Source organism: Brachyhypopomus gauderio, unplaced genomic scaffold, assembly GCF_052324685.1.
Source record: "Brachyhypopomus gauderio isolate BG-103 unplaced genomic scaffold, BGAUD_0.2 sc99, whole genome shotgun sequence".
NCBI classification, from domain to species: Eukaryota; Metazoa; Chordata; class Actinopteri; order Gymnotiformes; family Hypopomidae; genus Brachyhypopomus; species Brachyhypopomus gauderio.
The window spans coordinates 461097-487928 of NW_027506920.1; the positions used below are offsets into that span (position 1 = coordinate 461097).

At 41.2% G+C, this 26832-nt stretch overlaps 1 protein-coding gene across 5 annotated transcripts in view; it reads left to right on the forward strand.

Moving 5' to 3' along the window:
- Positions 1–26832, forward strand: part of dock5 (dedicator of cytokinesis 5) — a 167383-nt gene that overhangs the window by 13580 nt on the left and 126971 nt on the right. For 4 of the 5 annotated variants that reach the window (XM_076992920.1, XM_076992916.1, XM_076992917.1 and 1 more), the window contains 2 exons: positions 17978–18126; positions 21824–21959. In XM_076992920.1, the coding sequence (XP_076849035.1) occupies positions 17978–18126; positions 21824–21959 (285 nt within the window). The remainder of the gene's footprint in view (positions 1–17977; positions 18127–21823; positions 21960–26832) is intronic. The other variant, XM_076992921.1, reaches the window with a different exon arrangement.

The following is a 26832-nucleotide window of genomic DNA, read 5'->3' on the forward strand; positions in this document are numbered from 1 at the left end:
AATGGTCCCAGAAGACATGAGAAGAGGTTATTGCTCTTCACAAGAATGGCAATGGATATAAAAAGATTGCGAAGTTGTTAAATATTCCAAGAGACACTATCGGAAGTATCATTCGCAAGTTCAAGTTAAAGGGCACAGTGGAAACGTTACCTGGTCGTGGCAGAAAGAAGATCCTGACCGCGACTGCTGTGCGCTACCTGAAGCGTAATGTGGAGAAAAATCCCCGCGTGACTGCTAAGGAACTGAAAAAAGACCTGTCAGATGTGGGCACTGAAGTTTCAGCTCAGACAATAAGGCGCGCACTGCATAACGAAGACCTCCATGCCAGAACGCCCAGACGCACCCCCTTGCTGACTCCAAAGAACAAGAAAAGTCGACTGCAGTATGCCAAAAGTCATGTGGACAAGCCACAAAGGTTTTGGGACAGTGTACTGTGGTCAGATGAAACTAAATTAGAACTGTTTGGGACAATGGACCAGCGCTATGTTTGGAGAAGGAAGAACCAGGCTTATGAACAAAAGAACACCTTGCCTACTGTGAAGCATGGCGGGGGGTCAATTATGCTTTGGGGCTGTTTTGCTTCTAATGGTACAGGAAAGCTTCAACGTGTGCAGGGTACCATGAATTCCCTTCAGTACCAGGAGATCTTGGAGGAAAATGTGATGGAGTCAGTCACAAACCTGCGGCTTGGGAGACGTTGGACCTTCCAACAGGACAATGATCCGAAGCACACATCCAAGTCCACTAGAGCATGGTTGAACATGAAAGGCTGGAACATTCTAGAGTGGCCATCGCAATCACCAGACTTAAATCCAATTGAGAACCTCTGGTGGGACCTAAAGAAGGCAGTTGCAGTGCGCAAGCCTAAGAATGTGACTGAACTGGAGGCTTTTGCCCATGAAGAATGGGCTAAGATACCCATAGGTCGCTGCAAGACACTTGTGTCAAGCTATGCTTCACGCTTGAAAGCTGTCATAACTGGAAAAGGATGTTGTACTAAGTACTAAAAAATAATGTCACTAGGGGGTTGAATAAAACTGATAATGATGTGAGCACAGTAAAGACATTTGTGGTTATTCCATCATAAATATTATGTTATGTTTGTCTAATTTATAAGTGCCTCTTTGATATAATTGTAAATAAGATGACTGAAATGAGCAAAATCAATGTCAAACTGGCCAAAACACTTTATTTCAGTGGGGGTTGAATAAATTTGATCACAACTGTATGCGTTTTAAAATTTAGATTTGGGGTAAAAAAAATCAAGTCTTTGCAAGTAAACAGGTTCAAGTCCAATTCAAGTCCCAAGTTATTGGTGTAAAAGTCCAAGTCAAGTCTAAGTCTCTGAATATTTTTTCAAGTCAAGTCTTAATATTAATGACTCGAGTCTGACTCGAGTCCAAGTCATGTGACTCGAGTCCCCACCTCTGCTATGACATGTATTACAGTGATAAGTGCATGAAATAAAACTTCAATGCTTCTATATTTTGAAGGCATATATTTTGTTTTTGTTTTTAAATTTGCGTTTGTCTGGTCAGTTCATGTACCTTCACTAAAATATGTCAGTAAATTGCATTGGTGTCAATTCCAGGTTCAGAAAGTAAAAGTCCTCACCAGGATTTTGCTCAGGCTCTTCACGCAATTGACACTATTTTTCCTGCAAGACAGAAAATACCAGATCTAATGCTAAATATTGTAGACTACCCCATTACATCTGTTCAGTAGCCAAAAATCTCGGCATCATACTCTACTCTGACGTATCATTTGATAAAATACATAGATAACACTACTAGGACTACACAGATAATACTACTAGCTTTTCTACATCTCTGCAACATTGCCAAGCTAAGAAATGCATTATCATTGCATGATGCAGAAAAATTGGTACACGCCTTTGTTAGCTCCAGATTAGAGTACTGTATCTCATTACTGTCAGGATGCTCATATAGGAATCTAGATAAACTTCTAATAGTTCAAAATGCCACAGCCAGAGTTCTGACTAGAACTAGAAAATTTGATCAGATGAGTCCTATCAGCCTATCAACCTGCACTGGCTCCCAATTAAATTCTGTACTGATTAAAAAATTCTTCTACTGACTTATGAAGCACTGCACAGGCTTGCAACTGGTTACCTCCAGGAACTTATTTCCTATTATGAACCCAACGTCCACTAAGATCACAGGGTGCTGGCCTCTTATTAGTTCCAAGAATTAATAAGGTAACAGCAAGGGGAAGATCCTTTTTTTTAAATAAGGCCCCCAACTATGGAATAACCTTCCAGAATGTGTCCGGGACTCTGACACAGTCTCGATCTTTAAGTCTAGGTTGAAAACTTACATATTTAGTTTAGCATTTGGTAATTAATGTGCCCCTTAGATAAAAGGTACAGATCCAGGGGTTCATGGGCGACTGGGTTTTATGGAAAACTAGGGCATTGTTGCTGTCATCCTGTAACTGCACGTGGTCAATCAAGGGCCAAAAATTTATGCAGATAGAAGGGTGTTTCAAGAAGGATGGGAAAGTGAATTCATGTTTGTGCTTCAAGGAGAAAAACCGGTATGTCTTTTGAAGAGCAGCGTCAGGGTACTAAGACAAGACAGAGAAGCTAAGCAAAAACCAGGGAATGCAGGGAGAGCCGGAGCAAGAGATAAGTGTGACCGCCTCTCATGAAAGCCAGAAGAAAGGCTTTAGAAACTTATTCCCTAATATCCCATGTCTGTGGTTACACCCTAAAACTTGAGGTGGTATTTCTTCTTCTGATTAGTTTGTGTGCTATCACAGTATGCGTCATGCTCTGTTTTTAGTTTTCACATCTAAAATCATAGTGTCTAAAAATGATCTTTACAGACTAAATCAGTTATCATGTACAAATTGCATGCAACTGGAGTGAATTGATATATAAACTATTTTACAAAAGAAATGCTTTGCTTATGTAACCCGGTTGATTTCTGAGTATAAAACTAACCTGTCAATAAGCTTGAGAGGGGAGGGGCTAGAAATGGCTGAGGAAGTCACAAGCAGAGTGGGAGGAGAGTAGCGGAGGAGGAAGAGGGAGACAGAAGCCAAGTGGGTTGAACCCTGTGGTAGACTCTAGCAACTAGTTCAGAAAGACAGCACATATTGTGGTTGCCTGCAAATGTTTTTTTAAGCCTCGACACACTCAAGCAATGATTCAGGCCTGCTACATTTGTCTGACTGTGTGGGCATAATATTCATACAGGTGACATTGTTGTCATGGTGCAGCCCCTGACCCCTCCCCTTTGGGCGTGTGTCTATGTCGTCTACGTCTGGACGTCTGCGTCTGTGTATCCTCGTGGATGTGGATATGTCCGAATGTGTTAATTTGTCTCACCTGTGGTTCGTCTCGTCATCACTCGGGGGTTTATGTGGTTCGTCTATTTAATGTGCGTTCGCGCAGTGTCCCGTGCTCGTCTTTGTTTGAGTGTCACACGTCAGTGTGTTGTGTTATATGTGCGCTATCACTCGTTAAGTGTTCTCAATAAAAGTGACGGAAGGAGCCTGAGCTGGTGTGCGAGGCTGACAGATACCAACTAGATATAGCAAAGCAGTGGGACAGGTGCTCAGGTGCTAAAGGAGTTCTTCAATGATGTTTGTTGGTGGTGCTCCGTGGACATAAGAGTCAGCAATGAAAAACAATGGAAACAGGCAACACACCCAGAGTAAAAAGGTAAAGTAAAAGGTCCTTTATTCAAAAAATGGACCTGCCATATAAAAGCCTACCGGTTTCGGTGACCAAATCACCTTCAACAGGGCTGTAGAGTTATGGCAAGTGACACAATCCACAGAGCTTATAAAGCTCAAACAAATGATGATGTCATCTGTGATGTCCAATCCGAGGGCACCTTTCCCCCGGGACCGTACCATCTTACTGAAAAGGGGGGGGGGGGGGGGGGGGGGGGGGAGAGAGTGGAACCTGGCCTAAATCTAAAAGACAAGAAATACTGCAAAAACAAATAGTGATGGACAAATTACAAGAAACAGTTAAAATCTACCTCATCATTGAGGCCAGGATACTTGTCAGCTTGCAGCCTAATGATCCATCTAGTTTCCTGTTGTGCCAATTTCTTAAGACGGTCACCCCCTCTAACCAGGCGGGCCACTTGTTCAATGCCAATGATGCTAATGGCATGAGAGGTTCTTTCTGAGGCGAGAGAGAGGTGTTTGGCCATAGCGTAATCTGTGTTCTTTTTTCTAATGGCATACTTATGATCCCACAAGCGATCACGTAGCCGTCTTTTGGTCTGCCCCACGTAAAAAACCCCGCAGGTGCATTTCAACAGATAAATGATGAAGCAAGAATTACAGTTAATAAACTGTCGAATCTCATACTCTCTCCCTGCTGTGTGTGTTTTAAAAAATTTACACTGTTCCACCTCATTACAGTGATTACACTTAAAGCATTTAAAACAACCTGTCGGTTTGGAGAGCCAAGATGCAGTGTTGTTAGTTTTAAAATGGCTGTGAACCAGCTTGTCCCTCAAATTAGGAGCTCTTCTAAAAATGCATCTAGGGGTGTATTGGTGGAGTGGTGTAAGGGAGGAATCTGCTTTGATGATTTCCCAATTATTCATAATAATTCTCTTAAATTTATAGGATAATGTGTTGTAAGTGGAGATAAAATTGATATTCATCCCTTTATCAACATTTCGTTTACGGTCTATGGTTAAAAGGTCACTTCTAGCTTTGTTAAAAGCTGTTTCCCGGGCCTCTTGGATTACAGTGGTGTCGTAACCTCTTAGGGTGAATCTATCTTGCATCATGTTGGCTTGTACACTGAATTCATGGTCTGAGCTACAGATGCGTCGTGTCCTTAAAAATTGGCCTTTCGCAAAAAAAGCAGATTCCTCCCTTACACCACTCCACCAATACACCCCTAGATGCATTTTTAGAAGAGCTCCTAATTTGAGGGACAAGCTGGTTCACAGCCATTTTAAAACTAACAACACTGCATCTTGGCTCTCCAAACCGACAGGTTGTTTTAAATGCTTTAAGTGTAATCACTGTAATGAGGTGGAACAGTGTAAATTTTTTAAAACACACACAGCAGGGAGAGAGTATGAGATTCGACAGTTTATTAACTGTAATTCTTGCTTCATCATTTATCTGTTGAAATGCACCTGCGGGGTTTTTTACGTGGGGCAGACCAAAAGACGGCTACGTGATCGCTTGTGGGATCATAAGTATGCCATTAGAAAAAAGAACACAGATTACGCTATGGCCAAACACCTCTCTCTCGCCTCAGAAAGAACCTCTCATGCCATTAGCATCATTGGCATTGAACAAGTGGCCCGCCTGGTTAGAGGGGGTGACCGTCTTAAGAAATTGGCACAACAGGAAACTAGATGGATCATTAGGCTGCAAGCTGACAAGTATCCTGGCCTCAATGATGAGGTAGATTTTAACTGTTTCTTGTAATTTGTCCATCACTATTTGTTTTTGCAGTATTTCTTGTCTTTTAGATTTAGGCCAGGTTCCACTCTCTCCCCCCCCCCCCCCCCCCCCCCCCCCCCTTTTCAGTAAGATGGTACGGTCCCGGGGGAAAGGTGCCCTCGGATTGGACATCACAGATGACATCATCATTTGTTTGAGCTTTATAAGCTCTGTGGATTGTGTCACTTGCCATAACTCTACAGCCCTGTTGAAGGTGATTTGGTCACCGAAACCGGTAGGCTTTTATATGGCAGGTCCATTTTTTGAATAAAGGACCTTTTACTTTACCTTTTTACTCTGGGTGTGTTGCCTGTTTCCATTGTTTTTCATTGCTGACTCTTATGTCCACGGAGCACCACCAACAAACATCATTGAAGAACTCCTTTAGCACCTGAGCACCTGTCCCACTGCTTTGCTGAATCATCGTAGGAGCGGCGCTCCCCACGTTTTTTCTGGTCAGGTAGCACCGGACCTACCTACAGTCTGTGTGTGCAACATGACTCTCAATACCTTTATGTTTTCCAAAGAGGAAGGTCAGAATATTATCGTTGCTGACACTTTGTTACCTGTGACAAATTCAACCACACCAGATGATGATGTACATCACACTTTCTTTGAATTGAAAAAATTGAAGGAAAAAGACCTAAAACTCCACATGCACATTGTGTCACTCTCAGATTACTGGAGAGAAGGGATCATTCCCAGAGGTTTGAGAATTAACAAATTTCCTTCTTTTGCAACAAATGACACTGACTTCAAAAACAGATGGGAAGCCACTTTAAACAAGTGCTCCCAGGATCTCATCCTCCTTTTGATCCAACAAGCCAAAGCTGAAAAATTGAAGAATGCTGAATTAATTGAGGCCTTTGAAACTTCACTGCAACAGAGAGACACCAACACTACCACTCCTTTTCTACAGAGGATATCAGCGGGGCTCAAACAGCTGGAGGAACAAATAAAGACCATCAAGGTACGAAAAATGAAAAGAGATAAAACTGACTATGCCCAAAATCATGTGTATCAGTGGCACAGACTATCAAGGGGACCACAGTGGAACAATAGGCCCAGACCGGAGGCCTCTACATCTTGGGACAAGGAACCTTCTACATCACAGCAGGATTCTTACGTTTCTAAATCAGCCCCATCCACACCTTCTTTTTTGGAAGAGGACTGGCCACATTTGGGGGCAAAGCCAAAAAAAAGACCAACAAGACAAGAAGAGGTAAGAAGAGGAGCTACACACCATCACAGACTGCGCAGCCACGACAGACCGCATCCTTCCCCACGGGGACAGAACTCAGGGCGCGGAACCAGAACTTAAATGTGGTTAACCTCACTGACTTTACATTGTCGCAAGCACAGATACAGGTCCTATCCAAGGGACTTACCTTTTCCCCCACCACGGGTCCGGACCTCTGTGAGGTCAAAATAGACCTTTATAGATTTTACCGCAATTTGAATCTGAAATTATGGTATAGTGATAACAGCAACAATGAGGTTGTGGATACACCAACTAGGTCTAAGACTTTTAAACCTAAGTCCACCTTTTATCCTGTATGCAACAATGCTAGCCTGACAGCTTTTAAAAGAAAAACTGATCATGACATTGAAACACTTATACAAACGGGGAAACAATCTTTTGGGCACTATTCTAACCTTACCAAAGAGGAATATAGAGCTATCAAGGAACTCAATGACAATGAACACATCATTATCAAACCAGCAGATAAGGGTGGGGCGGTAGTGGTGTGGGACAAAAAACAATATGTTGAGGAGGCTCAAAGACAATTGAATGATCCGAAATACTATCAGAAACTGACCCTCAACCCTACTCTAAGTATGATGAATGAATATCATCAAATTCTGGAAAATGCCAAACAATCAGGAGTGGTAGATGAAAACACTTTTAAATTTCTATGCAATTTTAATCCAGTCACCCCCACACTCTACCTTCTACCCAAAATACACAAAGGCAAGGGAAATGCGCCCCCTGGCCGTCCCATCGTATCAGCTAACAATTCACTTTTAGAGAAAGCATCAAGTTACATTGACCATCACTTACGCCCTTTGGTGGAGGCCTTGCCCTCCTATATCAAAGATTCTACATCGGTGTTGAATGTCATGAACAGTCTCAACAGTGTGGATTTTGATTTTTTTCTGTGTATGGATGTAGAATCTCTATACACCAATATATCACATGACTCAGGTCTAAATGCAGTTAAGTTTTATTTAGAAAATAATGATACTGAGGAGAGAGAGAGGGATTTTCTGCTACTATTACTGGAGTGGTCACTGACCCACAACTATTTTACATTCAATGGTGACTATTACCTACAGCTGTGCGGCACCAGTATGGGCTCCAAATATGCTCCCCAATTTGCTTGTCTCTTCATGGGTTGGTGGGAGGCCCAGTTCGTCTACAATAAGACCAACAATCCTTTTTTTAATCATTTAATATATTACGGTCGTTATATTGATGACATTCTTATCTTATTCAAAGGCACTGAAGCCAATCTTCTAGCATTCCATGATTACATTAACAACACACACCCTTGTGTCAAACTGACCCTAGAGCACTCCAAATCAGACATTCATTTTTTAGATCTTACCCTATATAGAGACCTCAATGGGTGGATTAACACTACCTTATATCGTAAACCCACTGATGTGAACTCTATTTTACATTGTAATTCATTTCATCCACATTTCATGAAACGAAACATCCCGAAAGGCCAATTTTTAAGGACACGACGCATCTGTAGCTCAGACCATGAATTCAGTGTACAAGCCAACATGATGCAAGATAGATTCACCCTAAGAGGTTACGACACCACTGTAATCCAAGAGGCCCGGGAAACAGCTTTTAACAAAGCTAGAAGTGACCTTTTAACCATAGACCGTAAACGAAATGTTGATAAAGGGATGAATATCAATTTTATCTCCACTTACAACACATTATCCTATAAATTTAAGAGAATTATTATGAATAATTGGGAAATCATTAAAGCAGATTCCTCCCTTACACCACTCCACCAATACACCCCTAGATGCATTTTTAGAAGAGCTCCTAATTTGAGGGACAAGCTGGTTCACAGCCATTTTAAAACTAACAACACTGCATCTTGGCTCTCCAAACCGACAGGTTGTTTTAAATGCTTTAAGTGTAATCACTGTAATGAGGTGGAACAGTGTAAATTTTTTAAAACACACACAGCAGGGAGAGAGTATGAGATTCGACAGTTTATTAACTGTAATTCTTGCTTCATCATTCATCTGTTGAAATGCACCTGCGGGGTTTTTTACGTGGGGCAGACCAAAAGACGGCTACGTGATCGCTTGTGGGATCATAAGTATGCCATTAGAAAAAAGAACACAGATTACGCTATGGCCAAACACCTCTCTCTCGCCTCAGAAAGAACCTCTCATGCCATTAGCATCATTGGCATTGAACAAGTGGCCCGCCTGGTTAGAGGGGGTGACCGTCTTAAGAAATTGGCACAACAGGAAACTAGATGGATCATTAGGCTGCAAGCTGACAAGTATCCTGGCCTCAATGATGAGGTAGATTTTAACTGTTTCTTGTAATTTGTCCATCACTATTTGTTTTTGCAGTATTTCTTGTCTTTTAGATTTAGGCCAGGTTCCACTCTCTCCCCCCCCCCCCCCCCCCCCCCTTTTCAGTAAGATGGTACGGTCCCGGGGGAAAGGTGCCCTCGGATTGGACATCACAGATGACATCATCATTTGTTTGAGCTTTATAAGCTCTGTGGATTGTGTCACTTGCCATAACTCTACAGCCCTGTTGAAGGTGATTTGGTCACCGAAACCGGTAGGCTTTTATATGGCAGGTCCATTTTTTGAATAAAGGACCTTTTACTTTACCTTTTTACTCTGGGTGTGTTGCCTGTTTCCATTGTTTTTCATTACCAACTAGATATAGTTGGGCTCACCTCGACACACGGTTTTGGGTTCTGGAACTAATCCTCTCAAGAGAGGCTGGACTTTATTCTTTTCTGGAGTTGCCCAGGGTGAAAGGCAGATGGCTGGAGTGGGCTTACTCATAGCTCCCCGGCTTGCTGCCTGTGTGTTGGGTTTTTCCCCGTAGACAAGAGGGTTGCTTCCCTACACCTTCAGGTTGGGGAACGGGCTCTGACTGTTTGTGCTTATGCACTAAATGGCAGTTCAGAGTGCCCGGCCTTCTTGGAGTCCTTGGAGGGCATACTGGAAGGTGCCCCTTCAGGGGCTCCCATTGTTTTGCTGTTCAATGCTCACGTGGACAACGACAGTAAGACCTGGAAGGGCGTGATTGGAAGGAATGGCCTCTCCGATCTGAACCCGAGTGGTGTTTTGCTATTGGACTTCTGTGCTCGTCACAGTCTGTCCATAATGAGCACCATGTTTGAGCACAGAGGTGTCCATAAGTGCACATGGCACCAGGACACCTTACGTCGAAGCTTGATGATCGATTTTGTAATTGTGTTGTCGGATTGCGACAGTGTGTCTTGGACACTCGAGTGATGAGAGAAGCTGAGCTGTCAACCGATCACCACCTAGTGGTGAGTTGGATCAGATGGCGGGTGAGGATGCCGGACAGACCTGGCAGACCCTTTCAGAACCTGTCAACCTCTTTATCTCCCACATCCAGCAGAGCTTTGACCACATCCTGAGGGAGACATTGAGTCCGAATGGGCCTTGTTCTGCGCCTCCATTGTCAACGCGGCGTACCTGAGCTGTGGCTGCAAGTTTGTCAGTGCCTGTCGTGGTAGCAATCCCTGAACCCGATGGTGGACACCTTGGGTAAGGGAGGCCATCATGCTGAAGAAAGAGGCAAAAACTCATTGAGGGTGTGAAAAGAGTTCGGTGAGACCATGGAAAATGACTTTCGATTGGCTCCGAGAAGGAAAACCATCAGGCAACTCAGGAGGGGAAACCGGTTCCTGACCAACACTGTTTACAGTGGGGCTGGAGATCTGCTGACCTTGACTCGGGATGTCATAAGGCGGTGGAAGGAATACATTTACATTTATGACATTTGGCAGACACCCTTATCCAGAGCGACTTACATTTTATCTCATTTTTATACAAGTGAGTAATTGAGGGTTGAGGGCCTTGCTCAGGGACACCTCATTCATGGCCTCAGGTCTGGGAATCGAACCCACAACCCTCCGGTCACATGACCTGTTCCCTAACCTCCAGGCCATGACTGCTTATACTTCGATAATTCGAGGATCTTCTCAATTCCACCATCACGTCTTCCATAGCAGAAGAAGAGCTGGGGGACTCAGACAGGGGTTTGCCCATCACTCAGGCTGAGGTGACAAGGGTAGTTGTGAAACTCCTTGGCGGCAAGGCTCCAGGGGTGAATGAGACTTACTGAGTTCCTTAAGGCTTTGGATGTTGTGGGACTGTCCTGGCTGACATGTCTTTGCAACATTGCGTGTACATCGGGGGCAGTGCCTCTGGACTAGCAAACCGGGGTGGTGGTTCCCCTTTTTAACACTAGGAACCCGACGGCCGCGAAAATTTTCGCAAGGCTTAGTAAGGTCCATGTAGCCCACTCCCCTGCTGTGAAGAGATTAACGCCCATTGTCTTGGTAATGCGGTGGAAGCGTCTCACCCCCAGCTCATACGCCTGCCAAAGCACAAGCGGCTCACCTCCAAGCTCATACAAGGCACCAAACGTGATACTTCACGAAAAACTTGGTTACAAACAAGCAGACTGTATATGTTACCGATCCTACAACAAACAGCGGAAATTTTGTAGACTCGTGTTTCAAAAGATACAATTCAAGCGCACGTAGAGAGTTTCTCAAATGAGTCCCGTCAAACAATAAAAATAAATAAAATTGTCTGAACCTCTTTGTATATTGTTTGAAGCTCTTTGTATATTTACTACACTATATAATATTTGTTACACTTTCTGTTTCCGCGTTTGAATTCGCGTTTGAAAAGCTAAGAAATTATATGGCGCAATTATATATATGGCTGATAAATGTTGTGATCTAAACAGCAGACTGGAAAAGGAGAGGAAAAGACAGGAAGAACAAATTCATGTGCTGTAAAACAACTTTATTTTGATCAAACATGGATGTCTATTCCGGGTTTCTTGAAGTGGAATGTCAAGAAAGTTGAGGGTGTCTTGAAGTTGAGGGTGTACTCGCCAGATGCACTTGCCGCATGCAACACACGCGTTGATGCTGTGGAGAACAATTCAAGGTACACCTTACATTTTGAATAAAATCTTTCAGAAGACAAAAATACGTAACATATGTGGTGTTACGTATGTAGGCCTACTTATCAACGTACCTTCATGTAGTTGTAGCCAACAGTTGCTACACAGCCAGGGTGTACTCGCTGCATGCAACGGGCCACCGGCGTGTTCCTGCGTGCACTGTGTATGCACGCACCTTCATGATGTCTGTCAACGGCGCACTGCAAAGAACAAAGTACATGTTATATTTTGAACGAATTTATTCATGTGTACCAGCCAGGGACCCTCTTTCTTACATTTGCGGCAGGTTCATCGTTCATCGCTGCCAAGGTCAACGGGCCACCGGCGTGTTCCTGCGCGCACTGTGTATGCACGCACAGAAGTACATGTTATATTTAGAACGAATTCATTCATGTATAAATTGATTCTGTGAAAATGTCACAGGCATGGGTCATAACAGAACGGGAATCCAATTCCAGCAACCATGAGAAAAATAACCATGGACAGTGCAGTCTGTGATGATTCGCAGCATCTCCATGTCGAGCAAACACAGAAAACTCTGCAGTCTGCTTGTGATCCTACGCTGTATTAGTAAAAGTAAACAAATGACGCTAGGTAAATTACACGTACTAAATATCATTCAAACACAAGCAGAAACACTGGAAAGAAATATGAAGTTACTATACCTTTGCATGCTCTGTAGGCCCGGACGGCTCAACAAATGTTGAATTAGGCAAACAGCTGCTGACACGAGAGCGTGCGATGCCAACCTTCTCCCAAACAGTTCCATCTTTTGCCCGTACGGTTGGTGCAGGTGTGGTGTCAGCCTGTGTCCGTCTCTTCCTTGGAGGGCTCTGTTGTACCTCATCCGATGTACTGCTTCTTTCTTCATCGGATGAATCGCTGGTCAAAAAACAGGAGGGTCCTTCTCCCGCATCGGACTCACAGCAGTCCTCGTTGGTCAGCAAAGCCGCAACTTCTTGACCGGTGAACGTCCTCTGTCTTGCCATGGTGTTTTGCGTCGTCTCCACACAGGATAGTAGTGAAAATGTAAGTCGCCTGCCTTTGGGTTTCAGCTTTTATCATGACTCTGAAGAACACACCCACAACAGCGCATACTAATTATACTTTATTGTAATAGGTGGCGCTTCACACATAACGCCGAAACCGAAACCGGGCTAATCCCCTGCATACACGGGAACAATAAAAGTTGATTGGACCCGTGATAATGGTTCACGGCAATCCGTGAATATCAGTCAAACACAAGCATAAACACTGCAAAAAATATTATATTACTATGCTGTATGAGTAAAAATAAATAAATGACGCTAAGTTATTTACACAAACGAAATATCTTATTTACACAAACGAAATATCAGTCAAACACAAGCATAAACACTGCAAAAAATATTATATTACTATGCTGTATGAGTAAAAATAAATAAATGACGCTAAGTTATTTACACAAACGAAATATCTTATTTACACGAACGAAATATCAGTCAAACACAAGCATAAACACTGCAAAAAATATTATATTACTATGCTGTATGAGTAAAAATAAATAAATGACGCTAAGTTATTTACATGAACGAAATATCTTATTTACACAAACGAAATATCAGTCAAACACAAGCATAAACACTGCAAAAAAATATTATGTTACTATGCTGTATGAGTAAAAATAAGTAAATGTACAAATAAATATTACTTTACTATACCTTTATTACTTTGTTGCTGCTATTGAAGTGCATACACAAGAAAATCTGGGACGCTTGCTTCATACATAACGCCAATACCACGCTAATGATAATGTGTTTCACGGGAACAATATGAACCCGTGATAATGGTTGGTTCAGCCATGTAAATGTGTGGCGCTATTGAAGTGCATACACAAGAAAATCTGGGACGTTTGCTTCATACATAACGCCAATACCACGCTAATGATAATGTGTTTCACGGGAACAATATGGACCCGTGATAATGGTTGGTTCAGCCATGTAAATGTGTGGCGCTATTGAAGTGCATGCACAAGAAAATCTGAGACGCTTGCTTCATACATAACGCCAATACCACGCTAATGATAATGGTTCACCGCTCTAAATAATACTTATGTCAATATGTAGCGCTTCACACATAACGCCGAAACAGGGCTAAACTTTATTTATTTATTTTAGACTACAAACTAGACCTGGTGCACACAGACTGCACACAGACTAGACCTGGTGCACCACAGAGCTCCTGCCACAGAGCTCCTGCCTGTCTTTCTGCTCCTGTCTTGCTCTGAAATTAACATATGTATGGTCCTGCTAATTGGGCAGGAGAAGGAGGGGTGATGTCCTCAGAACCTTGAAATCTCAGGAGTTCCAGTGTTAAGAAACGGGATCTGTCAGAGCAGGCCCCAGCACTACCCCGCCTATGACCACCAGAGGGTGCTCAAGGTCTACATCTATCAGACGTGATCAGCGAAGATGAGAATCGGCTGATTCGCGCCCTACTTAGGGAGGCCGTTGACTTCTCATCTTCGCCGAGTTGTTTGTTCTTTCTCGAGCAGCCAGCCGGTAACGTTTTCCCTTAGTATTTTCCCGTTGTCTTTTGCCTCTCCTTCCCCCGGCGGTTTTCGTTACCGTTTTGTTTATTTCCTTTTTCGCATTGAGGTCATTCCACGTTCTTTAATTTTGCGCGCTGTGTTTTTGGGTAGCCTACCTACCCCACGTTGCTTTCTCTGTTTTCTTTATTTTGCGCGCTGTGTTTTGCAGGCTACGGTTCCTCACGAGTATATTCCGCGTCCTTGTTTTGGTCTTTCTTCTGTTGTTTTTTCCTTCGTGATGCCTTTCACGAAGACGTTTTCTTTTTCTCTTTTCCCGTGAACGTTTTGGCGGAGGTTTCAGTTTTGTGGTTTTGTTTTGGCGTTTGGGTTTAGTTCAACCTCCGCGGTGTATGCGCGTTCACGTACCGCCGCATTCAACATGGTTGTACGCGCGCGTGTGTCCTCACCTAACAGGACCAGAGGGTGTGCTCCAACTATCGGAGGATCACACTCCTCAGCCTCCCCGGTAAGGTCTATGCAGGGATTACTGGAGAAGAATGTTACAATCTCAGTTACAAGAGGAAGAATGTGGGTTCCATCCTGGTCGTGGAACACTGGACCAGCTTTTCACCATTGCGAGGGTCATAGAGGGTGCATGGCAGTGTTAATTTTGACAATTTTTCTTAGTCTTTTGACTAAAATGTCATTTAGTTTTAGTCATAATTTAGTCCTTGGAGTTGTTTTTAGTCTTAGTCTTAGTGTAGTCGACTTTAGTCGACTAATTATCATTAGAATTTAGTCGACTAAACATGTATTAACCAGTTATGGAATATTATTGTTTGTATGTGCAATATATACAAAAACAGATTTCCAAACAACTTTATTGACCTGAACTTATAATAATTGAGCATAACAATAACAAAACATTGATGATCAGTAGGCCCACTCTACCTGAAAACATATGGAGTTTATGAACAATACATATTACATTTTATATAAAACTGGGTGCCGTAAAACAGCAAAGCCGTAGCCCGCAGATGACGTTTCATTTGTCGTATTTTTCCCGACATCATCGTCCCATATGATTTAAACACCATCTTGTTTTTCTCAAAGTAAAAGGAGAAACGTGTCCATATATCGCCGCTCGTCTTTCTCCTTGCTGACATTATCGAGTTATTTCCAAGTTGAATTTCATGAGTGACCAGTTCACAGGCTGGTATGGTCTTCCCGGGTTCTGTGCGATGTAAAGAAGTTAGCTCTGATTGGACAGTTACCCAGTTTGTCCCGCCTCTCTGTGTACGCTAAAGTAGTTACGGTTGGATCTCTTATAAACTTATCTCTACCTTTCACTAAACTAAATCAGGTCCGATTAGATGTCGTCACTGGCCAATATTTTCGTCATCATTTTTATCCCTTCGTATAGTTTTTATTTAATTATCATCTCGTTTTCTTCATGAAAAAAAGGTTCGTTGACGAAAACTTTGACAAATTATTCGTCAACGAAATTAACACTGGTGCATGGGTGTTTGCTCAACCAATCCACATGTTATGTAGAGTTGGAGAAGGCATTTGACCATGTCCCTCAGGGATTCCTCTGTGGGGTGCTCCAGATGTATAGGGTACGGGGCTCACTGCTACGGACTGTCTAGTCCCTGTACAAATGGAGCAGGAGCTTGGTTCTCATGGCCGGCAGTAAGACAGACTGATTTCTGGCGAGAGTTGGACTCCGCCAGGGTTGCCCATTGTCACCGATTCTGTATACTCAGCTGTCTAATCCTGTTTAGCAGCTATAATTGTTGGTAACTAAGGCCCTGCCTTTATTGCACAGGAGGTTAGGGAGGGTGTTACACTTTTTCCCCCCTTCATTCACAATATCAATATGGGAAACAATAAACTCTTAAATTTATGATCCCATGCTCATTTGGTTCATCGGTCTCTGTAAAACAAAGTGCGCAGTAACACTCCGCTTATGAATATGGAACCAACTTCAGCTGCCGAAGAAGAAGCTGCAAATAAATAACCAAATGAATTGGAAGCTGCAAAGAAGTAGCTAATTTCAGCGTTGTCTACACAGAGTACATTACGGTCATCATAGACAGGGACAGCATGCTACTATATCACAGCAACCCTAACAATGTGTTTGCCCTGGTGGTGTCCTGGGTATTTTTCTCTTTGATGCAAGCCTGGGAATTACCTGAACATAAAAATGTGAAAAAATATGTTTACACAGCATCTGTACAAACCAATTACAACAACCTAGCCATTTCTTGGTATACAGAAGGCTGTCGTGGAGGCTGCTTGATGTTTTTGCTCAGTTTTCTTGATTTTGAATAAATGAATGTTCAATGTATGTAATGCCTTTCAAGATGCCCATGGTCACTTAAAAATTTTAACACAGGTACAAGTCTTACATGATCAATCACACACCGGCGAGAAGCAGCAGCCAATTGCGCACAACCAGGATCCACAACTCCCTGGGGGACTGAATCAGGTGCAGGAAGTGGAGAGAGGATAAGACCTTAGAGACAGCACCATCCACCACTGGGCATACAAGCGCACACACAGACAATCAGACAACTGTCTTTATTGAACATGAAGAGACACACAGTTACACACTCAGGGAGAATTTGTCAGGGACTGCCAATTTACCTAACCTCTATGTTTTTGGACTGTGGGAGGAAACCAGAGACCCCAGAGGAAACCTATGCAGACACAGGGAGAACATGGAAACTCCACTCAAATAAGAAATTCAATCCAAGACCCCAGGCAAAATGCTAACCACCAAGCCACCGTGTTGCCCAGTTTGCATGCTCCTTTTGTCTGACTTGCTTGATTTAACCTTATCTTTGCGTTCTCACATAAGACAGGAATCTCATACAGCAACAACATTCTGTCGTCTGATTAATCTAAGAGTTTCAGATTTCTGAAATCATTAATATGTTTATTTATATTTATGATCCGCATCATTTTGATCATTTGACCATTTTGATCCACTGTGGCAATCCCTAAACGGGAATTGCCGAAAGAAGAAGATGAATATGTTTATTAATGAATATCGGCAATGTAATTTGCTAAGTAATGCCAGGGTACTAGAATAGGCCAACATAGACCATGACATAACTGATAATCAACTAACTGCATATTCATCATTCCAAAGTGACCACAATGCTGGATTTTGCATGCAAAATATAAAACATTTTCACCCCTACTCCCCTTCCTTGCACCTTTGCACCCCTAGTTCCACAGTAAGTAAGCTCTAGCAGTAAACCCCCACTTTTTTAACTACACTGCTGGAAATACAATTCATCTGTTGGTGTTCCTTTACTTTCTGCATCACAAATAGTTTTTGCTTCACTTGTACCACATCAAAGAAACAATGCAAGTTCATGAAAATATTTAAATAAAGTTATGGTCAAACTGTTTTGTATTAAAAATATTTTAATTAATAGTATTGTTATATGTGAACACACTATTTAACAAACATATTGCATAGTTACCTTTGTACACAATAAAGAAAACTCCATTATCGAGAAGGAGAAAGATTGTAAATTATTGGTACCTTGCAAATACTGTTTGGCTTGGTAGAACTTCTGTGGGGATACTTAACTCTTGTTGAATTGTTGAGCATTAAGAAGGGTTAATTCTTAATTAATTAAGAATTAATTGTATTTAGAATTAAGAATTAATTGTATTTCCAACCCTTCTTAATTGTCAACAAAGGCTAAATCTGTTGCCAATTCATTTGTAAGCTGTAATAGAATTTTTTTTTACTTTTTGTATTTTAGAACAATAAGGCCACACTCTTCCGGTCTGTTCAGCAGATGACCTACAGCCTAATTGAATATCGCTCACAGATTGTTTCAGGAACTCTTCCAAAAGATGACCTTGTAGAACTCAAGAAGAAAGTCACAGCAAAAATCGATTATGGAAACAGGTGTGATTATGCTTCTCTGAAACTTCCTGAGCATCCTCTCAAAGATGGTGTTCAGACTGTTTTCACTAGAACTTCAAATGCAACTATATTTCAGCAGTGTTTAAGCATTTTACTTGAACACATTTCTTGTGAACTCAAAGAATACCCAAGAATTAAAATATACGTGCCAAATGTATATGAAGGTATTTACAGAAATATGAAATGAGAATTTAAATCCTTTTTATGCACAGCCTCCCATTTCAGAAGTCCACAATAAATTGAAATCTTGGATAAAATTCTCATTTTGTATTTTTGTGTAATTAATGTCCTTCATTCAGTTTATAACTATTTGAAGTCTGTAATTTATGACCATCACCACACATTTTCATTTACTCTTTCTTTGGGGAGGGTGTCTGTCTTCACTTCAGTAAGTAAAATAAATTTTTAGTGGTATTCAGATTATGTTGTGACTAACTTGATGTTCCAAGTTTTCCACTTTCATTGTTCTTATTTGTAATGCCATTTTTTGCATATTGATTCATTCTGCTAGCTAACTGAAACATACAACTTGTGGATGTATTTGCATTTTTGTGTTTTGTGTATTGTTTCTCATGTTGACCACTGTTGGCTTTGTCACTAAAATGTAACTTAGAATGTGTTCTGGGGATCTAACCTATGCCCTTCGAGTTACTAGAACCTTGGTCTACCTGCTCCAGCAGGTGAGATGCAGCAACACAGCTTGCAGGCCTCTAGGAATAAAGGCATTTTAAAGCAGAAAGCCAGAGAAAACCAATCAAATTAAATGATTCTTCAAGAGATTTTGCATTCATCTTGGATGTTGTATTGTTATGTTAAACTTGTGTAGTGATCCGACAACTAAGCTTGGCTAATTGTAATTTTCATTTACAAATAAGAGACAGAACAAAGCAGTGGCGGCTGGTCAATATGAGGCGCTGGGGCGCCGCCCCCTTAAAATTGTTCCCATATTAAAATGAGTTCATTATAAACTGCGATAGTGAGGAAATTATTTAGTCACACTGTGTGTCTAATAGCCATGTTTGAATTTATTAAAAGAGTAAACAAATAATTGTATTTAATTGCTTACATTGTGCACACTTCCTGTGTGTGGGGCGCCGGTCTAATGAGAGTGCATAAAGAGGCATAAACTTTTTCCAAGCACGTGATCTGAGGCTGCAGTTTAATTGGTTGGTTTCAGATTTTCCATGGGGCGCAGCTCTCTGTGCCCAGACACACCCACTCTTGTTGGTAGTGTCAGTCAGCTGCGGTCAGCTAGGTTGGTTTATACTTTCGCGAGTGACCGTAGCATGCGACTCCGCCCACCTCGCGCGAACCTGCAACGTAACTCGGTTCACATTGAATAAGGCTCTTACAAAATGAGAGAAAATTCAGTTTTATCTTTACAAAAAAAATCCTTTCACAAAGCGTTCACTTAAAGAACGCTAGGGCAAAATTCATGTTCAAATAAATAAAGGGCAGTAAGACTGCTTTATTTGTTTTTAATTTGTTTGCGCCCCCCTCAATTTTTTTTTGCACCAGCCGCCACTGGAACAAAGCCATAGCAAGCAAATAAAAGAAACAGTGTACAAATGCTTACAGATTACACTGTACTATGATATGCAATACTATATCGTAGGGGGTTTTGCGGCTTTTGTTTCGAGGACTTTATAAAGATACAAAAATTACAGATTAGGGTTGAAATTTGTATTAAACATTTTTCTTAAAATATTATGCCTGTAACATCTCAGTAATGCAAGAGATGGGTTTATAAATAAATGCAATTGAACTCAAAGCGTAAAACTACAGAAAGAAGATAAACACTGACAATACATCCAAAGTGATCAAAACATATGTGATACAAACTAATAAACTAGGGGAAGAAGATGCATATGAACTAAAAGAAAGAAACACAATAACTGATAACATTAGAAATAAATACAGTAACTGAACTAAACATACCAGTAATATAAAGAAAGTATACACCATGAATCACAAAACCAAACTATTCAATAACCGGTGATGAACTAAGCAAAATACAGGGTATAAATACATGATTAAACAAGAAACCAAGCTAGACACAGGCAGAGTTACAAATAGAGAGGAGGGAACATAGTGAAAAGATAATAAAAGCATATGGGAGTCAATACAAAAGATAATAAAAGCATTTGGGAGTCAATACAAAAGATAATAAAAGCCAGAGGTGGGACCAAGTCAGTGTTTTGCAAGTCTCAAGTAAGTCCAAGTCTTTATCCTCAAGTCCCGAGTCAAGTCTCAAGCAAAGACAGTCAACTCAAGTCAAGTCTCGAGTCAAGACAGGCAGCAGTCAAGTCAAGTCCCAAGTCTGAAACTTGGAATTTCAAGTCCTTTCGAGTCTTTTTTTTTTTTTTACAGGCACCAGCGCTTTACGAATGCTACGCTGATGCGTTTCTTTACTCGTTTTGTTGGTGTCCGCCAGCCAAAAGATGACAGATCATTTACATTTGATCTTCTCTTAATTACATAAATGTACTTAAACAAGAATGTTTCGTTACATCATTTTACATGAAAATAGCAAGCTTCATCGTAAGCAAGATGCTGTCATTATGAATGGTTATTCTAAACATTTGGATAAAATGTTTAAATATAGACTAATAAAAGGTTAGGGTTATTTTTTCATTGTTTTCTGTTATTGTGGGGTCACGGTGTAGGCTACTATTGTTACCTGGAGATTCAGTGGGGTCACATATTCTGATGGCTGCCGTCAGAATTGGTGACCCCAGTTAAAAAGGCTCACCTGTACATCCCATTCATGATTTCTTTGTTGGCTGCAATGGTGAGGGAATGGTAAATCTTGTTTAAGTACATTTATGTAATTAAGAGACGATAAATGTAAATATAAACATCTGTCATATTTTGGCTCGTGGATACCAACAAAACGAGTAAAGAAAGTGCATCAGCGTAGTTTACGTAGCATTCGTAAAGCGTTTGTGCCTCTGAACAGAAACTGTGAAATAGCGCCCCCTGTGGTCACAAAACTCGACGGTCACAGAATCTGGTGTAACGCCGGTCTGCGTCAGAAGGACGGAAATGAAATTAATGGGACGCACTTTATAAATATTAATATGCATTTTAAAATTTAGATTTGGGGTAAAAAAAAATCAAGTCTTTGCAAGTAAACAGGTTCAAGTCCAATTCAAGTCCCAAGTTATTGGTGTAAAAGTCCAAGTCAAGTCTAAGTCTCTGAATATTTTTTCAAGTCAAGTCAAAAGTCTTAATATTAATGACTCGAGTCTGACTCGAGTCCAAGTCATGTGACTCGAGTCCCCACCTCTGATAAAAGCATATGGGAGTCAATACAAAAGCACACAGAGCACAGAAAAAATTCACAAGTGGGGGTAGGACCAGGTATGACAATGCCACAATATTTTACCCTTATTTTTGAACGTAGAAATATTATAACATAATTAAGTTTTTAATTCATTAATTGTTTTGCTGTAGGGAACACAGCATGTGTGTTCCTGGTAGATGCAATAAAGGCGTTGATTTCTTCACCCGAGAGCACATGTACTGTCATGCAGATTTAAACATTAGTTGCTTTGGATAAGAGTGTCTGCCAAATGATGAACATGGGAATGTATTTATTATTAATGTAAATGGAACATTAAGAATATAAGTAGTTGTTTAACTATAATTTTCATAATCAGTTTCCATTTTTCTGCAGGATTCTGGGGTTGGATTTAGTTGTTCGTGATGAGGCTGGAAATACATTAGACCCAGAATGTACCAGTACAGTAAATTTATTCAGAGCCCATGAGTCTGCCTCCCGCAGTATTGATGAGAAGATACAAGAAGAGAAGGTATAGCACCTCACCTAATATTTCAGTATTATTGCATGATGCTGACAAATTTTTATCTTGATAATGTTTATAATTTGGAATGGGGTAAATGCAGAGGATTAACATAACCAGGCACAAAAAATGTGATAATCCAGAGATGTGGGTCAATGCTGTATAGCAATACTGATTAATTATGAATAACTGTAAGGGGCACCACTCTGAAATTTCAGGGAAATATGTTTTATAATTGGAATAGATTAAATAGATCAGTCCGCGCAGTGACCCAACACCACTGGTTGAAATATATTTGTGACAGTAATTGGTTTAATGAACAAATGCAAATTTTATTGATTGTTAGATATCAACAATTTAACGTTATAATGCAGATGGCGCATGAGGTCAAATGGTTTAGGTTCAGACAGTTAATCAAGTTAACACCTGAATCAGAGGAAGGACAAACCAACTGAAGTCAAGCAAAATGCATTGCTGTTGAAATGTTCAAATGTCTGGGTTTTCGCTCAAATTGTAATGCCGTGCAGCTGTTCAAATGCTCAAACTGGGTAGACGCCCCAACTACACAGTGAGCTGGAGTCATACATGTGGACTAATTTCTAACTCTCATTGACTCGTGAATGCTATTGTGAATACAGTGATCATAACAGCTCCACCCATGCTATCATCTCATTTTCACATCGCTCTCAGACACATAATGCATTATGTAATGCATTTACATATGTAATTTGCAATCTAATTTCATTATTTGTAATGTCAGTGTGTCAACAACATGCAATAGTAATTTACATAATAGCAGCCCTACATAATATAATGCATTTACATAATAAATTTGAATTTAAAATGTGGCCCTATTTGGGCTGCCCACATTGGACCCCTTCCGTTTTGAACGTGGGGGCGTAACAGGGCCCACTGTTATGGACCCAAATGGGCTACCCGCAATCAGCCCAGTTATCCGAGTTTGCCCAATTCAAGCCCTTTCTTAGCCGACTACTTAGCCCACAGTTGCCTACACTGGCCCCACATATCCCAGCAAACATGGCAACAGTGGCCCTCTTTGGGACCACAGCGGGCTTAAAATGTGGCCCTATTTGGGCTGCCCACATTGGACCCCTTCCGGTTTGAACGTGGGGGCGTAACAGGGCCCACTGTTATGGACCCAAATGGGCTACCCACAATCAGCCCAGTTATCTGGCTTTGCCCAATTCAAGCCCTTTCTTAGCCGACTACTTAGCCCACAGTTGCCTACACTGGTCCCATATAACTTGCCATTGTTCAGCCTATAGCGGTCAATTTGCCACTTTCCCACTCTGAGCCACTTATGGACCCAATCAGGGCCACTACTTAGCCCACAGCTGCCTACACTGGCCCCACATATCTTACTCACATTAAGCTATTGCACTGTTCCACCCATAGCCACCACCACTTTCCCATAGTTTGCCATCTGTGTATTCTCTTCTTTAAACTACAAATAGATTATCCAGAAAATATTTTTTTTTGCCTCTTTTGGAGCCTAAATGCTTACCTCATGTAAAAACCACCAAGAGTTTGGAAAAGGGTCAAGTCATTATTTATTTTACATTGAAAAAACATTAAGTTTAAACTTAAACTAGCATTTACATTTGAACTGCAGATGCAGATGTATTTTGCATTCAAAAGATTCTTATAATTTATAATGTCACATGCTTGCTGAATATTCTGAGCACAGCAAAAATTATGAGTAATATAAAACAGTAAATGAAATATCTTTCAAGTGCAAGAAAAAAATGACACTGAATTCACTAAGAATATTTTAAACAGAACGACTGGAAAACCATAATCAATAACATGAACATCATAAATCAGACTTGGTTCTGTGTGTGTCTTCTCAACATTCTTTCTTTTCTACCTCCATCACGGTCTCTAGCGTTCCTCAGCCACACCTTGATTGCAGCCTCAACTGCAGCATTGGTCACTTGTTCTGGTGCACTTCTGTGGACTGCCGCTATGTAGTTGTACAGCACAAATGTACAAAAATATTCTGAATGTTTCAGATTAATAAAACAGGTAGAGACTAAAACACTTTCATAAAATTCTATAAAATGTAAAATACATTTTAAACATCTATTAAGTGTTGCCTTCATCCACTGTCACTTTACCACAAAAGTGAAAAAGTATTGACTGAGCAATTTCCAGTGAAAACTTAGACAAACTGTACAGATGAATTGCAAGCAAAAGAAATAATAAACCAAAATATCAAAATCCTTCTCACCTATGACCACTTTACAGAGGATGAGATCTTGAAAAGATCTCTTCTCCCCAGAGCCTTTCCAAGAGAGCTGCAGAGCAAGACTGTTAGCAAAGTTGAGGTGATGGAATAAGTTGTAGACACCTAGAAAAAAATATAGATATAAATTTACCTACACATATTCACTGTGTATACACAGAGTTGTATATAAAAGCCAGCAACTAGACTGTAGGTGCTTGAAATCTCGAACGCGGCCTATATTTCGTGTTAAGATATATCTCACAAACAGCATGCTAATGTGTAAATGTTTAGCTAGCGGGTCTTGTCAACTAACTAAATTTGCGGGCGCACTGCAAACATTATATATACAGTGTGTGTGTGTGTGTGTGTGTGTGTATGCGCGAGCGCGTAATAGGTTTGATAAGACACCCTAACAGCAATGGCGTTTATAACGTGGTAGGGATTACACTATGAGTAAAAATATTAACTGCTTCGAAATTTTGTGCATAATTATTCAAAATTTAAGTGTACGTATCAAATGATTGTATTGGTCAAAACATACCTTACAAATTCGTAATCAATGAACAGACGAGAAACGAGAAAGAGCTGGCAATCTTCTCAACAAACGGTCTGCGCGTGTTCTTCTTGCCGCGATTTAATTATGTGCCTGTTATGTGCCTGATGAAAAATGTTAAGGGCCATCATACAGCTAATTGACTGAGGCAAAACGCCTGTTTTTGAATCACAAATCGTTTGTTTTGTGTTTTTGTTTCACTCAGTATATTTTTTATAAGATGAAAAGCGAACAATTGTGGCTGTTGTAATTAATTGTTTAGACACCCAACACTCGCAACAAAAAATATAAAGTGGGATGCAAAATAATATTCTACATGAGTGTCCACCAACTGCTGTTTTAACTACAATTCATCAGACTACAATACACAAAAGTGGGACTGAGGACTTGTTTAGTTTTAAAGTGCTACTTTTAAAGGTGTGGCATATGATGACCAACCATAATAACCACATCTGATGTGAGACTTGAAAAGAGACACAATGCAGCATATTCAAGTAAAAGCAGCTGGGCTGCTGTCCTTAATTTTCTTTACAGTAATCAAACATGCATTTCTTAGTGTGGGGTTGACTATGGGCAAGCCCTGGTGCACTGCCCACATTTTACCTGTAATGGCCAGAAGTGGGCTAATGGGCACGGGCCCAGAGTGGGCTAAACTATATGGTGCCCTCATGAGGTTATCAGTGGGCAAGCCCAATGGTGCACTGCCCACATTTTACCTGTAATGGCCAGAAGTGGGCTAATGGGCACGGGCCCAGAGTGGGCTAAACTATTTTGTGCCCTCATGAGGTTATCAGTGGGCAAGCCCAATGGTGCACTGCCCACATTTTACCTGTAATGGCCAGAAGTGGGCTAATGGGCACGGGCCCAGAGTGGGCTAAACTATTTTGTGCCCTCATGAGGTTATCAGTGGGCAAGCCCAATGGTGCACTGCCCACATTTTACCTGTAATGGCCAGAAGTGGGCTAATGGGCACGGGCCCAGAGTGGGCTAAACTATTTTGTGCCCTCATGAGGTTATCAGTGGGCAAGCCCAATGGTGCACTGCCCACATTTAACCTGTAATGGCCAGAAGTGGGCTAATGGGCACGGGCCCAGAGTGGGCTAAACTATTGTGTCCCATCATGAGGTTATCAGTGGGCAAGCCCTATCCCTCACTGCCCAAAGGAAACCCAAAATGGGCCCAAATGGGATTGTTTGCTGGGAATACTTTGGAAAGTGAAACTGTCACATCACACAACCAACCGGACTCTAATGCCCAGATTTCCTCACTCTCCCCAGCCTGAAAAGCTGGGATTATCACCGGATTATTGATTTTACCTGCATGTCTGTTATTTAAGCCCAGTTCCCTTTCTGTTTGTTGCGAAGTATTGCCTCATTATTATGTGTGCTTACCAAGCGTTTCCACAGCTACAGTTCTGGTTCCGACTTATTCTTCTGTCCTGGATTTTCGTCCCTAGCCTGCTCCCATGGATTTTGTTGCCTGATTACACCTGCAATTTACTCCTGCCTGTTCCCGGAGTTCTCTGTCTTCAGCCCTTCTTTACATTTCTGTGTTCCGATTAAAGACCTTTTGATCTGCACGCGTCTCTCCGACTTTGTATCGTTACAGAAACACTTCGAATATGAATTCCGTTTTTTCTTTACACACACTAGGTTTGAACTTTTAATAATTTTGTTTTGAAAACCATTGTTCTTTATTTATTTTTACAAAATATTAAATGACATACGAATCTTTGACACCCGCTGGCAGAAAAGAGAATCACAGTCTTGACTTGCAGGCAATGACGGCAATATTACAAAGATACTACAGATTTAAACTAGCCTGTTGAGGGTTTCTTTTAACAAAGTAATAATCAAAAGGACAAATTTTTCAAAAGGACAATTCTGGGAAAAGTCATGAAAGGAGGGTTATGAAATTGGATCCAGTGCAAATATATATGTAATTATTTATTTATTTATTTTTTGCTGCTGCGGCGCTCTGCACTCCTAGGTATAAGTAGGTCGAACAGACATGGCGCTTCTAGTAAATGACAGTCGCTTGGCACTTCAAGTGTTAATAAGATACACATGATTCCAATAATG